Genomic DNA, 15,309 nt, shown 5'->3' with positions numbered 1-15,309 from the left:
GGGTAACAGGGACTCTTGTCGACCAATTTTCAAAGCATTAAACATTCTTCCATTCTGTTCACAATATATTTTCTCAATATCTGTTTTTGTGGTTAAGAATATGGACAAGTTTGTAACAAATTCAGATATTCATGGCATGCACACTAGACGGGGTTTAGATTTACATTATCCAACCTGTAAACTGACTAAAGTGCAAAAGGGAGTGTTTTATAGTGGGATTAGGATATTTAACAACTTGCCATGTAGAATTAAAAGCTTGTCAGAGGACATTAAGAAATTCAAATATTCCCTAAAAAAATTTTTGCAGGTGGGCTCTTTTTATTCCTTACATGAGCATTATGAATGGAAATCAAGGAATGATTGTGCTTCCTATAGATAAAGATTGCGCCTATTATTTGTCACATCTAGAATATAATATTATCTGTCTGTTTTTGTTTATAATTGTTGTGAATGGCACCTGATTTTTGACGTTGTTTGTTTCGGTGTCGTGTCTGTGATTTGGTTTGATGTGTTACTTGTTTGTGTTCTACAACTGTTAATGTACTACAATTATATGTGGCCTTTTTAAATGTCTTGGATATTTAATTTTTAACAATTTATCATTTTGAATGTACTTTTTATTGACATGTTCTATATCTCAAGGCAGCACTGCCAACTGTAGATCTCTGGAACGAAATAAATATGTATGTATGTATGTATATTCACACCACTGAATTGCAGTACTGGTAAAATTGGATACATGATAATATTACATTATAAAATGCTTGGCATAAAAGTACAAAGAACTAGACCATACAAAAACGAAAGTCATAGGGTAAAACAAGGTTAAGACTCTTCGAATGATGTTTTATATCATCGAGTCATTTGTTGGTTGTTGAAATTGTTTTATATTCATGCGGACGTAATATAAACTGCAACTCAGTTTATATTCCCTACAGAATGGACAAAACTGTAAGATGAGGCACTGGCTGAACAATTAACGTCAATAATATACTACATCCATACCATGGGCCTCCAAAGCATTTTATTACATGTACACAAAATCTAGAATATATCATTATGTTCACGGAAATATAAAAAAATTGCAACAACCAACAACTGACTTGATGATATAAAACATCATTCAAAGAGTCTTAACCCTGTTTTACAGTATGACTCTCATTTTTATATAGTCTAGTTCTTTGTACTTTTATGCCAAGCATTTTATAATATAATATTATCATGTATCCAGTTTTATCAGCACTGCAGTTCAGTGGTGTGAATATCTTAATCATGTATTTGCCTGATGATGGCTTTAATAGCTGAAACATGCAGCCGAGCCAATCTTGGCCTTGACCTTGATATTGTTGTGTTGTGATTGATTTTAATAAAGAAATTGTGCATGCAGTTTTTTAACATAAAAAAACTGAAGGAAATAAACCACTAGCAAGACCTATGTTCCCATGTTAAAAAATTCCCACACAAGCATCATTTTAATGTCATGATATTAACATTTTATCCATTTGTCTTCAATATTTCTCTTCTCTCCAGGCAGACTAATTTGTTAAAGAATTATGCTCATTTATATGATGTAGTTATAAGCAGTTTGGCTTCCACTGGCTATGTAATTTGTACTTCTATCTGTTATATTATTAATGTATTTACCTATTAATATGTATTATGAATATTTTAAAATGATTTTGTTATTGAGTTTAACGTTCAAGACAATGAGTTGTCTTCTGGGATATAATGCCATGCAGTCCAGAGACTGTCAACTGACAATCTATAGGGTTGAAGAGCAAGCCATGCAAGAAACCAAGATGAAGCAGGCAGCAAGCTTAGCTTACTCTTCAACCCTGAAAATGAAGGCTATATGTTGCTCTGAAACATCAGATGACTTTCACTAAACTACATGATGTTACATCCCAGAAGACACAATTCTTCATGGCCACATATGTAAGAGCCTCAAATCCAAATTACCCTTTAAGACATCTTTCCACCCAAAATATTCTGACTGCTTGGTTCTCTTGAAAACTTCTTACTAGGGTTCACCTGTATAGTGTATACTTGTGCATTACTTCAGAAGCTAAAAGCAATAAAGCAGTTTAACAGCCTTTTTTTCCTTACTGAATATTGGTAAAAACAGTACAATCCTTGTGATCCATGATCAAATTTTAAATACATGTTATTAGCTCAACAGTTCCTCAAATGTAATTTACCCATCATGCTTACACATAACAGAGTTATTTTCTCCATATATTTCCACTAAAAAGAGTGGAACCAAAAATTATGTATGCAAATTTTATAATGCTTTTGCTCAAACTAAGAATTATAATTCACCATTCTCACCTTCCTTCGCTTCAGTTTCTTTATAAGTGCAATATCCTTGGCAAGTTCATCTATATCTTCCTGACACAGGTTCCTTTTTCGTTTGCATTTGCTCCTCCCTGAATCTTGCTGCTGCTGTTTTTTAATTTTTCGCCTGTCTCTTTTACTCTTACGTTCCATTCTGTGTTGTTTGCTTAGGGACCATGGTTCTGTTTGTCTGCAAGATCTCCGCTTACTTTTCTGATCTGACTTTGGCCATATTCCTGTCTTCTTGTAAATCTTCAGCTTCTCTTGACGAATCCGTTCCCGCTGGCGATCCCTAATAAGTTTAAAATTTTCTATATTACTTGCAGCCTAAAAGGCCCAGAACTAAGAAAAGAGAATTGACAGCCAACAAAGTTGAATAAATGATGTTCATAAAATGATCAGATTCATGGTGTTCTAATACAGACATTTAACCAAGCTCTTTCAAACAATCTGTTATGAAATATAAAAACTTACATGTATGGTATACTGTTGAAATCTATGTGCACTTCTTCAAAATCAGAAACATCTTTACCTTGCAATTCAGGCATTTTGGGTAATTTTAAAAGTCCAAATCCTGTAGCTAATGTCCCAAAGTTCAAGTCTGCAAAATAAATACTGTTAAGTTACTCTGTAACGAATTCAACTGACTCAGGATAAGGACCTGTGATGAGTTCTTGTGAATATGGTTCTATAGGATGCCATGAATATACTGATTGATTGAGCAACTATTCACTTCTGAAGATAGCCTCAGTTCCATGTAGTTAGTTTTGGTGAGGTAAGATGCAATAGTGGAATGAATTATAAGGTGTAAATGATAATCCCAAGTGTCATATATGATGAATTTGATTTCTCTTGTGAAACGATACAGTGTAAGCACTTCTATTTGCACAGTACATAAGCACAGTCCTATTCATATTAACAGACAGTACAATCCAATTCTAAATTATTAGCCTGACATGTTGGTTAACTGTTTGATGAGTTGCTATTAATTGAGGATTGTTCATAATGGCCACTGGCCATAGTAATGTAGCACAATGTATTTACTCAGGTCGCGGGTTCAAGTCCCGAATAGGTCATTGGATTTTCTTCAGTTGACCTAATCCTTCCAGCCGCACTAGGCCCTGGGGTTTACTCAGCCTCTAACAGAAATGAGTACCAGGAATTAATTAAATAATTTTCCTGGGGAGTAAAGTGCGGCTGGCGCGTAAGATTGACAACCTTACCGCCATCTTTGAGCCGACTGTCTAGATAGCGTAGGACCCTCAACGTTTCACAACCCTATGGGCCTTCACGGCCTGGTACAGGGATAGCTTCACTTTTTACTTTATTTATGCTCATCTTTACACCAAAATTTGAGTTAGGCTATGGATTTCATTGTGCAATTCCTTGATGAATACTGAGACCAAAACTTACCTTTATGGGATTTTTAACAAGTAATTTTTGCAGAAAACACAATTAAACTTGAATGCAATGTGGCAACATAATACGTTTTTTTCCAACAGTTGCATTTCCTACATAAATTATGGAGTGAATGAAATTTTATCACTGGACATTTCCATCTCAGTGTTCAATAAGAAATTGCATGAAGTCTACAGGCTCAAATTTACAGACATTCATCATCATCATCATCATCATCATCATCACTGGCACGACAGCCCTTTGTGAGCCCTGGCCTTCCTCGGATTTCTGAACAATTTAGTTTTTACAGTGTGAGGTCGTTAGCCTCACGCCCAACCCCCAACCTGGAGGACCAGGGTATCCCTCTGTCTGGCTCCTACCCCTTGACCTGTCCGGCATGGGTTGCCCTACCAGTAGCTATGCTACCGTGGGCATAGTTCCCAGGGTCTCAGGAGCTCTCAAACCTCACCACCACAGTAAGGTGGAGATACCATTGGTGGGGTTACAGACATTCTATATACTCTAAATCAGTGACTACAGTTATCAAGATATACGGGATATATTTATCCCAGAATGCTTTTGTTTTAATGCATTGAGACAATACTGAATTTTAATAACAAATTAATTGTGTTAACTGAGTTAACAAATAACTATTTCTCTTAGTCATTTCAAATCATCTGCACTTTTATTAAAACATGCACAGGTGTGGTGTGAAATGTCTTGCCGCATGCTACATGTTTTCTTTTTGAAAGAAAAAGATATGATTCCTCCCATGTTGGGTAAAGCAAACGAGATGAATTAATGACCTGATTTACATCAAACAAAATGTAAAAAGTGATTGAGAAACCAACATTCATTTCAATCATAACAAGACAGTCCCTTACACTGATACATCTCCAGCACATGTAGCACATGTCACCTGCGAAAACCATATTCAAGCCAGTGACCATGATCTATTCAACAGTGCATTCTTCTTGGCCATTCCAAATTCCATTCTGCCCTGAGCATTTATGCTCAGGTTCATGTCCATCGGCATCAGTGGATTCTTGTGCTCACTCTTCTGAGTTCAGCACACATAAACAGTAGTGTGTTACTTTGCAAGCCTTAATCTAGTAATATTTAAATCAGGGTCTGGTAGTACACACAAGTTACATGATTAATTACTTATAATCATATATATTTAACTAACATTTTCATTAAAAAACGAAGGTAAAAATATAACATTTAATTTTTCCCCAACTTTCATGTCCAACAGCAGGGGTACATAAATTATGTGGAGGCAGATACAGTAGTTTATACATTTTATACTTGCCATCAACGACTGTCAACTTGCCTGCAGAAGTAAGTTTCTGAATCTCTAACTTTCTGCAAACTAGATACTTTATAATGCTGGAAAGCATAAAACATCTTCCACTGTGTATATACAATTTTTAGACCATTCAAAAATGACTGAGACTAACCTCATTAAAATACAATGCATAGTGAAATTGTGGTAGTTTCAGGAATGGTTGACATAGTCTGTACTATGCATCAATGCCATCATTGTGGAAGCTTTATGATGGCTTCCTGGAACCAGTCTTTTGGCATAGTGCGACACCAATGGTGGACAGCCCCTTGCAGGGCATCTACATCGGGGAATGTCTTGCCTCTTAAAGGCAAGTGAAGAGAGTGTAATCTGAGGGGTCTAAATCTGGAGAGTAGGGAGGATGTGGGAGCACTGTGTACACAAGGTCAACCAGTTGAGCCCTTGTCTGTTTGGACAAATGTGGGAAAGCACTATCGCACAACAAGGAACACTTTCTTTGCCCACTTGCCTTCCTCTGCTGCTGAATTCTGTGGCAAGGACAGGTCACAATGTCACAGTAGATGTTGCCGTTCACTGTCACGCCCTGAGGAAGACAGTCGATGAGCAGGATTCATTGTGCATGCCCCAAAATAATGATGACAATTGTTTTCCGCATGTCAGCACTGGTCGGGCTTTTCTTGAAGGAGGACTGTCATAATGTCACCAATGCATGGACTGTTGTTATTCTGAGGTATTGCATAGCTGAATCAGAACTCATCACCAGCCACCAGTTGAGCAAAAAATTTGGCTGGATCAGGGTCATTAAGTGTAAGCAGTGGTTTGCAGATGTCAATCCAGGCCTGCTTCTGTTGCTGAGTCAAGTCGTGGGGAACCCACTGTGAACACAGCTTCCTTATTTTCAATTGTCTTGAATAGACAAGTGAAATGTCGCTAGACACAAAACTGTCTCTGTTTGCAATTGCTCTACAGTCACATGCCTGTTTCGCATGATCAGATCAGAAATTCGTTGGATCATGTCCAAAGTGTGTAATGTTCTCGGACATCCGGTGCTTACTTGCTTCTCTGCACTTTCATTCCCATCCTTAAGTTCTGAATCCATCGAAACACAGTTGCATGGCTTAGGGCAGCATCTTTGCAAACTGCTGTTAGCTGATGGTGAATGTCACCTGCAGGAACGCCTTCTTTCCATGAAAAACACCCCATTCATTGTCCCTGATAATTACCTTCCATCGTGTCCACACATGACTCAGCACTATTTGGAACAACTGCCAGTTATGTGGTGCTGCCTGAATTGTGCACTGCCATCTTTTGGCATTCTGTGCAGCTTCACATATTCTACAGATTACCAACATCAGCTACAAAATTCCTCCAAGTATTTCCAAATAATGACCTTTACCTCAGTCATTTTTGAATGACCCAAGTACCAAATATGTGGTAATAAATCACACTACAGTAGTTTATAAATATAAGAAATTGATTTTGATGTTAAAATCATGTTTTACCTTTAAGCCTGAGAATAACATTACACTCGTATCTAGAATATGCATGAATATGAGATGTAAATGCTCGTAGAGCTTTGTCCATAACTGCACGATCCTTTAGCTGTATAGATCGAACACATGATAAGGTATCAGCTGCAGGCAATGGAGTTTCCATTTCTACCAGATGCACCTGTATAAAAAAGAAATTGTATGTTCCTAGGGTAACAGTGTGTTTACATAAAACAATATGATATGCTTACCATAAATCAGTATTTACTGCATGAAAGGTGACACTACCATTTTCATTACAGGTTGTAGCATCACAATAAGGAAGTTCAGTACTTTAATAAAGTATGTGGCTAAACTTGGGCGATGTCGCCTATCTCATCAATTGTACCATATTTATTAAACTTTAACACTTTGCGGACCGGCAATTTAAATATTTAAATCACCCTGGGGACCGACATTTTTAAACCTACTACCCTAACTTGTACACTGTTCACTTTAAAAATTAATATAAAATCTCCTAATTAATTTTATGAACTAAAATTTTTGGAGAACACCTATCAATGCTCCTAGAAGTGCTTAAGAATGTGATATTTCTGGAAACATTCCCCTTTGTGAAGCGGCATTACATAGAACTTGCACATGTAGGCAGTCATACTACTTTTGTTGTGTACTGTGCAAACATGGCATTGCCTAGAAGGCTGCTTCCCCTTGGCATGTTCACTCTTCACAATTTTCACGAGGGTACGTTTCCGCATATCACCCGAGAGTTGCCCAGGGGGGTCAAAATGAGGCCTGCGTGGGGTGGGAGTAGACGGCCCCGGTTGTACTAAGACTGTGTCTGTGTGAATTGAAAATGGCACAATTTATAAGCCACAAGGCAACTTTCTTTGTCCACTTTATTATTTTCCTAGGAAGAGAATAATAGGCCAAGTATTGATCAGCTCTATCAACTCCCTTCATAAACATATCATACTCAGAAATACAAATAGGCTTCTTTACTTGTCCATGTCTCCTTTGAACATCAACCATGCTCAAATTGTAAATTGTGGAAATCATATTCACAACACGAGCATCCCTATCTCCAAAAAACAGTTCTGCTACTTCACACACTTGTGTTGGGTCCAATGGAATTTGCTTCACCCCTGGATTTCCAGTAAACTGTCCCAAAACTGGCGTTTTGTCTACTTTTCTCCATGTGGCTCTCCCCACAATGTTGTTACCCGCACTTTCGTCAGAGCTACTGTCACTTTCACTGTCTGTGGCCACAATTTTTTGTTTGTCCCTGCCACACACACTATCAGATTGTGAGTCGCTATCACTAGCAGACTCACAAGGGACATCAGATAGCTCATCGGAGAAGAAGTCAGATATTTCTTGTTCTACGGGAAAAAGCTTGGACCTCAACCTCTTCCGACCTTGATCCATTTTGCACTAGTAACTTCCTGCCTGGTGCATGCAGCTGGAAGATGAACAAAGGCATTTTCTTTTGGAGTGAGAAAGGAAAACAGTTGGGTCATGTTACTGAGTACGAAGCAAACGTTCAAGAGGTCTATCACCCACCAGTCATGCGTCTGCCTGGCACCAGTGCAAGGTATAGTGTGTTTCAACATAACGTGTCCTAAAGTCATAATAATATGCCACTGGTCCGCCACGTTTAAAAGTGCTGGGCATAAAAATATGCCACCGGTCCGCAAAGTGTTAAGATGCAGTATTTTTACTTATTTTCAACTGAAAAAGGGGGATTCATCTTTTATTCATAAATGAAAAACTGTAAAAAAAAATAACGGAAATTCAATGATTTCTGGAAAAATAAATACCTGCAACCTATGGCATACCTCAAAACTCACATACCCATAGACTACCAATGAATATGTAAGACAGTATTACTTAGATTTGCTTTACCATTACTGCCATGCTAGCATACAACTTATCTAGTTCTGTATTCCTTAAACTACTGACTTTGCTTTGCGAGTACAATATACAATTCCATATTTCTGATGTCCTTGCTTCCACTCAAGCAGAGACAAGGGTGGTGGCTTCAGAAATATTCCAATATCAATATAATATGGACAAGCAAGTTCCAAAACATGATATAAAAGCCAGATTTGTTCCGTCTGTGAATGCTCAATGATGTTTTATAATGAGTGCTTAGAACTGATTTCAGGTACATTACATGGTATCAGAACTAATATCAAACATTTACACATAATTGATCTGTTTTAAAAGTTCTGACTTTTAAAGTATTAAATAAAAGTTTAAAAATCATGTGAGGCAATCATGACAGGTCATGTAGAAGAAAGAGGAAGTCATGCTATGCAGATAGTTTTATTCTCACAACCTGCATAAGACACCAGCATTATATTAATGGTTAACAGGTACCACAGACAGTACCATCAGAGAAATGCAACATGTATGGGATGAGTATGAAGAAATGGAAAAAGGACGAAGGCAAAATATTAGGTGCAAGTTCAACAAAATAATCACTGTGGATCTAAATGAGTGATTACAAATGAAGTAAAAAATATTCTTAGGGCTCTGCATAATTCTTCACATAAATATATGGGTACTTATGTGAAATTTCTGTCAAAGTTTTAAATTTCAATTAATATTGTCAAATTTTCACTATCAATTTTTTATTCTTTTCACAGAGAATACTTTGCAATTTTCCCACTGTAATTAGGTCAATAGTTCAGCTGGAATTTAACTTCTAAAGAAACACTGAGTGGTTTAAATGATCAGGCTTCAGAGAACTATTTCACAGCATTTCTGGAAAACTTAGATACTGATGTAGACATTAACTGAGCTTGGGAAACTATTAAAGAGAATATCAAAATTTCAGTCAAAGAGGGGCTGGGTTATTGACAAACAATGCTCAATATTATCAGATCAAACGAAACAAGCCAAACTGCTGTGGTTACAGGATTCAAGAAAAATAAATGGGGATAATCTGAACAACATAACACATTAAGCCTTCAGGCATTTCAGGAATAAAAAGAGGGATTATATGAAAGATAAAATTGATGAGCTTGTCACAAACAGTAAGAACAAGATTAGAGACCAATATAGGAGAATAAATAAATTATGAGGGGTAACAGACCTAGAAGTAACTCAGTGAAGGAAGAGAATGGTGATGTGCTTGCAGATTCCCACAACACTTCTTAATATGTGGAAGAACTATTTCTCTCAGTTACTGAATGTACATAGGATCAGTGATGTTAGACAGATAGAAATACATACAACTGAGCCACAAGTAACTGATCCTGGTCCTTTTGAGGCTGAAATTGCTATTGCAAAGTTGGAAAAGTATAAATCTCCAGCTAGTGATGAAATTTGGCAGAACTCAGTCAAGCAGGAATTGAAATATTATGTTCTGAGATCCACACGTTAATTAACTATACTTGGAATAATGAAGAACTGTCGAATCAATGGAAGAAGTCTACGAGGGATATCCGAAAAGTAAAGATGCAAACCCAGTAAAAATACAAGTGATCCCACCCCCCCACTCAAAAAATGGCAGTGCTGCATGTGAGATAGGAACCGTATGACAGGGCTGAGTTCACCAGTCAGTCACAGCAATGTTGTGTTCACAGTGTGCGTTTAAAATGGCTGTGGGATTCAAAATCCCACCAAATGTGAGGTTCATGCAGTAATTCGATTTCTTCACACAAAAGGAGACACTGCTGCTGCTGCTGAAATTCATCGCCAACTTGTTTCTGTTTACTGTGAAGATGTTATGAACAGGCATAACGTGGCAAAATGGTGTTGTGAATTTGAAGCGGGAAGAAGAGATTTTCATGATGAAATAAAGAGTGGAAGGCCAACCATTGTCACTGATGAAATCATCCAAAAAACCTGATGAAAACATTCATCCTGATAGACGAACTTCATCAACAATGTCCATAAGTGTCAAGAAATGTTCTCCATGGCTAAGAGAGCAGGCAGGCGATTTCTACAACGCTGCAATAAAAGAACTCGTTCCCAGGCTCACTAAGTGCATTGTGATCCATGAAGACTATGTTGAAAAGTAAATATAGGTGTTGTAAAATTGCTATAAATCAATAAAAAAAAGCTTTATAAATATTTTATGGCCTTGTATCTTTACTTTCCGGACATACTTTGTATTATTGCACCAGTTCATAAGAAGGGTGACAGAACTGACTAGTATTATCATGGGATATCACTGCTATCAATTATATACAAAATTTTATCCAATATCCTTCTGTCAAGGTTAAGTCCATATATAAATTAAATTATTAAGGATCATCAGTGTGGGTTTTGATGTAACAGATCAACTACTGATAACACTTTCTGAATTCGTCAGATACTGGACACAAAATGGCAGTACAATGAGACAGTACATTAGCTATTCGTACACCTCAAGAAAGCCTATGATTCTGTTAGGAGGCAAGTACTGTACAATATATTCATATAGTCTGGGGTACCCATGAAACCAGTTAGGCTGATTAAAATGTGTTTAAACAAAACGTATAATAAAGTCCATATACATAAATATCTGTCTGATAATTTTCCTAACCAGAATGGCCTAAAACAGTGAGATACTTTATCCCCACTGCTTTTCAATGCTGCTTTAGAATACGCCATTAGGGAGGTCAGGAAAGCCAGGTGGGGCTAAAATTAAATGGGACACATCAGATGCTGGTCTCTTGTTGATGGATGTTAATCTACTGGGTGACAACATAGATACCATAGAGAAAAACACACAAACTTTAATTGATGCTATTAAGGAGGTTGGTTTAGAAGTAAACACAGAGAAAACTAAGTACAGGGTGGGGCCCAGAAACTTCCTTTTTGTGAAGACGCATTGTGAAGGGAGGGGAGATCGCAAGAAAAGTGGGGATAGGCTCGGCAAACGCAGCAGTCCTGGAAGTTTCTGTCTAATACCCCTCAGTAGGAAACATGAGGTGGACAAGTGAGCAGCGTGTGTTTGCTGTCGAAGCCTATTTTTCGAACAACCATTCCTACGTGGCGGTGCAGTGTGCGTTCCATACTCACTTTGGAATTAAGCCCAGAGGTCTGGTTCCCGACCGGAAATCGATTGTTTTGTGGGTGGAGAACTTTAGGACAACCGGGAGTGTGGTGAAAAAATCATCAGGACGACAATGGACTGTTACGACGCCAGAAAATGTGAAGGCACTTCGACAGTCGATTTTGAGATCTTTTTCGAACCAGGTCTTGAAGAAATGCAGCTAGGAAATGTCTGGTTCCAACAGGATGGTGCCATGGCCCACACAGCCCGAGCTTAGATGACAGTTTTGAGGGTAAAGTTCCCCGGACGGCTCATCTCGCTTCAAGGTGACATCCCGTGGGCAGCGCACTCACCTGATCTAATGCCCTGTAATTTTTTTATGGGGATACCTCAAGGCAGAGGTTTTTAAACATCGCCCCACAAACCTGCTTCAGCTGAAGAATGTTATTCGGCAGGAAGTAGCCCAAATTCTGGTGCACATGTTGAAACGTGCAGAGGTGAACTTCAGAAAACGGTTGCATCAGTGCATAGAGAACGGTGGCCACCACCTTCAAGATATTTTGTTTAAAACTACATGATTTAAAACTTTAAAGTATGTTCTTTCATTAGCTAAACATAAATTTTGTCTATCAGCAATAATTTTTCTTTTATTCACCTTCAAATAAAGGAAGTTTCTGCACCCCACCCTGTATATGATGCTATCTCGTTACCAAAATGCAGGGAAAAATTATGACATAATGACAGCTAACAGATGCTTTGAAAATGTGGCACAGTTCAGACATTTGGGAATGACAGTAACAAATCAAAAGTTGTTTAAAGAGGAAATTAAGAGGAGATTGAATTCAGGTAACGCTTGTTTCCATTCAGTCCAGAGCCATCTGTCTTCTTGTCTGCTGTCTAAAATCATAAAAATTAGAACATACAAAACTATAATTTTGCCTGTGGTTCTGTATGGGTGCGAAACTTGGTCTCTGACATTAAGGGGGGAACACACACCGAGGGGGTTGGAGAACATGGTGCTGAGGAGAATATATGGGCCAAAGGTAAAGGCAGAAATTGGAGGTTGGGGAAAACTGCATAATGAAGAGCTTCATAACTTGTATTCTTCACTAAACATAGTTAGAATGATCAGGCCGAGGATTGGATGGAAAGGGCACATAGCATGAATGGGGGAGAAGAGGAATGCATATAGGATTTTGGTGAGTCCGGAAGGAAAGAAACCACTGGGAAGACCAAGATGTAGGTGCATGAACAATATTAAGATGAACCTATGAAAGACAGGATGGGGCGGTATGGGATTGATTGATCTGGCTCAGGATATGGATGGTAATGATGGTAATATTTACTTACTTACGGAGCCGAGCTCTTCTTGAGAATAAGCCAAATCTGTAGCTACTCAATAATTTCCCAGCATTTTATGGAACCTGAAGGTTCATTATTGTGTTCACAAGAGCCCTCCACTGGTCCCTATCCTGAGCCAGATCAATCCAATCCATACCATCTCATTATTTAGGTTCCATAAAATGCTGGGAAGTTCTTGAGTATCTGCACAATTGGCCGCTTCTCAAGAAGGGCTCAGCTCCATGAAGTTAGTTTAGTTCATTATTTGAACTTTCTAATATTCTGATAGGTTGTGAATGTTATTTCTTATTAATGCATGATGTTAGAATCAAATTTACTTGTGTGTGTGTTCCTTTTCATCAGATAGCGAATAACTCATTTTATGTTTGGGTTTTTCTGTTTTCCCATTGTTCTGCCAAAGAAATTAAGAAATATAAATATTGTCCTTTTGTAAGTTATGTAACTTTAATAATATTTAAAAACTCCTTGTGTGATATGAGTTACAACTCCACCCTTACAGATGTTCTCTGTGGCCTTCTAAACATTTCATGCCAAAAAATGTTCCAGGTGGCTTCACGAAGATGATATTGCATATTTTTGAAAATGTCATATTAAAACAATAAAAATATATTTAAAAATAATTTTTCTGAAGGGTATATTATAATTTTTTAAACTACTGTTTATCTTATTTAAATGCTTTCAGTGTCATACTTTAGAAAAGAGAAATTTCATGGAATTCCCATTAACTGCACAATTAATAAGATGAATTTACTTTTTAAGGCAACACCCAACCAACACTTCTATAACCACTTTTACAGAAGTTGGTATGAATATCTTAAGGTATACTTAAAAATCATATTTCTTAAAGGCCACTCATAGCTTCAAATTCTGGAGAACATGAATCCATTAGCCCTTTAAAATAACTACTAAAATGTGCAGGGCTTTTGAAATACAACTAGAATCTGCTACTTGTTTAACAACATACACTTGTCCAACACTTGGAGTATGCTTAATATAAGTGTTTCTGTACTCCCCACCAATCTTCATTAACTCAGCTGTGAAGAGTAGATTACATGTCTGAAGCCCTGATATTGTGAGCATTTAGAGCTTGCTGTTTGTAATGGGGTGGTCATGGGGTTTAATGCTTCATACTTCTAAAGCTAATGTGAATAATTTGTACTATTACTTTCATGAAAAATTCCATTTAGTTATAGTATCACCTTCTGATTTCGATATATAAAATCAACATAAGCATCTTCTGTGGGCAAAAGCATAACAAGTGCTGATCCCTGATTGCCAATCCTTGCTGTCCGACCACAACGATGAACAAATGCTGCTGCTGATTTTGGTGGGTCATACTGTATTACCCAATTAACATCACGAATATCCACACCTCTTCCCATCACATCTGTACAAATTAACACACCTGCAATGACAGCAAAACTAGCTTCAATTGTGGATATTAATATTATAATTTCTTCTCTTAATTATAAATATCCCTTTAAGCATTTAAGTTTCAGGTTATTTCATTTAATGTGATATACTGTCTAAAAACTTTAAAAAACTGATCAAGATCTAATTTTCAAACAACTTCACAGATCTCTAAAATCAGTTTAATGCAAGATCTGATACCTCAGTAGAATTAAGCAATGCTCATTCATCTGATTCAGCAATTTTTATATCCCAATAACTCCTGAAAGAAAATTAGACTTCTAATCTAAAACCAAAGGGCCAGAGGAATTAGACAATAAATAGGTACATATTTTGATGGCAAAACATAAAACTGCTTAAATTCTTAAATTTGTATCTCCATGTAGATATAAAGACACATCTGAGCCAATTCCAGCTGCTATGCCTTCTGTTAATCACAAACCCATTCAGTAACAAAATAACAGACTGATCTGATGTATACATGTATTGTCATTTGTCACCTTGACAACATTAGGAAATCAACTGCAACATATTTTATATGAATTAAAAATCCAGTGGAAAACATCTTCAACTTCCCAGCTTACAGAATGTACACTCAGAGAAGATTTAAGCTTGACAGCAGGAATGTTAAAAACTTGTTCATAATTCAATCAATATCATTATTTCTTGGGCATAAACTGTTTTAATAATTTCACATGTAAATCAAGTGCTGACAATTCCTTAATTAGTCAGGCAGTGCTCACAAGTTGTACAGTATAGCAACAGTGGTACTACAAGATAGTTACATCACTGATTATAACAAACTTCTAATCTTTACTTTTTCATCTACATAATTTCATTCAAAGCTGTATTCATATTTTTAAGGATGACTGGCTTTCTCTGGATTTAGATAAAAAGTAAAGCAAATGTATCTCTGTAACAGGCCGTGGAGGCCAATAGGGTTGTGAGATGTTGAGGTTCCCAAATTTTCTAGACAATCAGCTCACAGATGGCGGCCAGGTTGACAGCCTTACGCGCCCGCC

General features: G+C 37.2%; 1 protein-coding gene across 4 annotated transcripts in view; it reads right to left on the bottom strand.

The window, feature by feature from the left end:
- Window positions 1–15,309, bottom strand: part of LOC111867573 (ATP-dependent RNA helicase DDX55) — a 37,205-nt gene that overhangs the window by 5,532 nt on the left and 16,364 nt on the right. For all 4 annotated transcript variants that reach the window (XR_002843366.2, XM_023857558.2, XM_023857560.2 and 1 more), the window contains 4 exons: window positions 14,077–14,282; window positions 6,541–6,709; window positions 2,809–2,935; window positions 2,329–2,626 (listed from right to left, as the gene is read on the bottom strand). Coding sequence is in view for 3 of the 4 variants with exons in the window: in XM_023857558.2 (XP_023713326.1) it covers window positions 2,329–2,626; window positions 2,809–2,935; window positions 6,541–6,709; window positions 14,077–14,282 (800 nt within the window). In the remaining variant the exon portion in view is untranslated. The remainder of the gene's footprint in view (window positions 1–2,328; window positions 2,627–2,808; window positions 2,936–6,540; window positions 6,710–14,076; window positions 14,283–15,309) is intronic.

Source organism: Cryptotermes secundus, unplaced genomic scaffold (genome assembly GCF_002891405.2).
Source record: "Cryptotermes secundus unplaced genomic scaffold, Csec_1.0 scaffold480, whole genome shotgun sequence".
Classification (NCBI taxonomy): domain Eukaryota; kingdom Metazoa; phylum Arthropoda; class Insecta; order Blattodea; family Kalotermitidae; genus Cryptotermes; species Cryptotermes secundus.
Note: the sequence above shows the minus strand (reverse complement) of the source record. Positions and strands in the feature narration are given on the sequence as shown.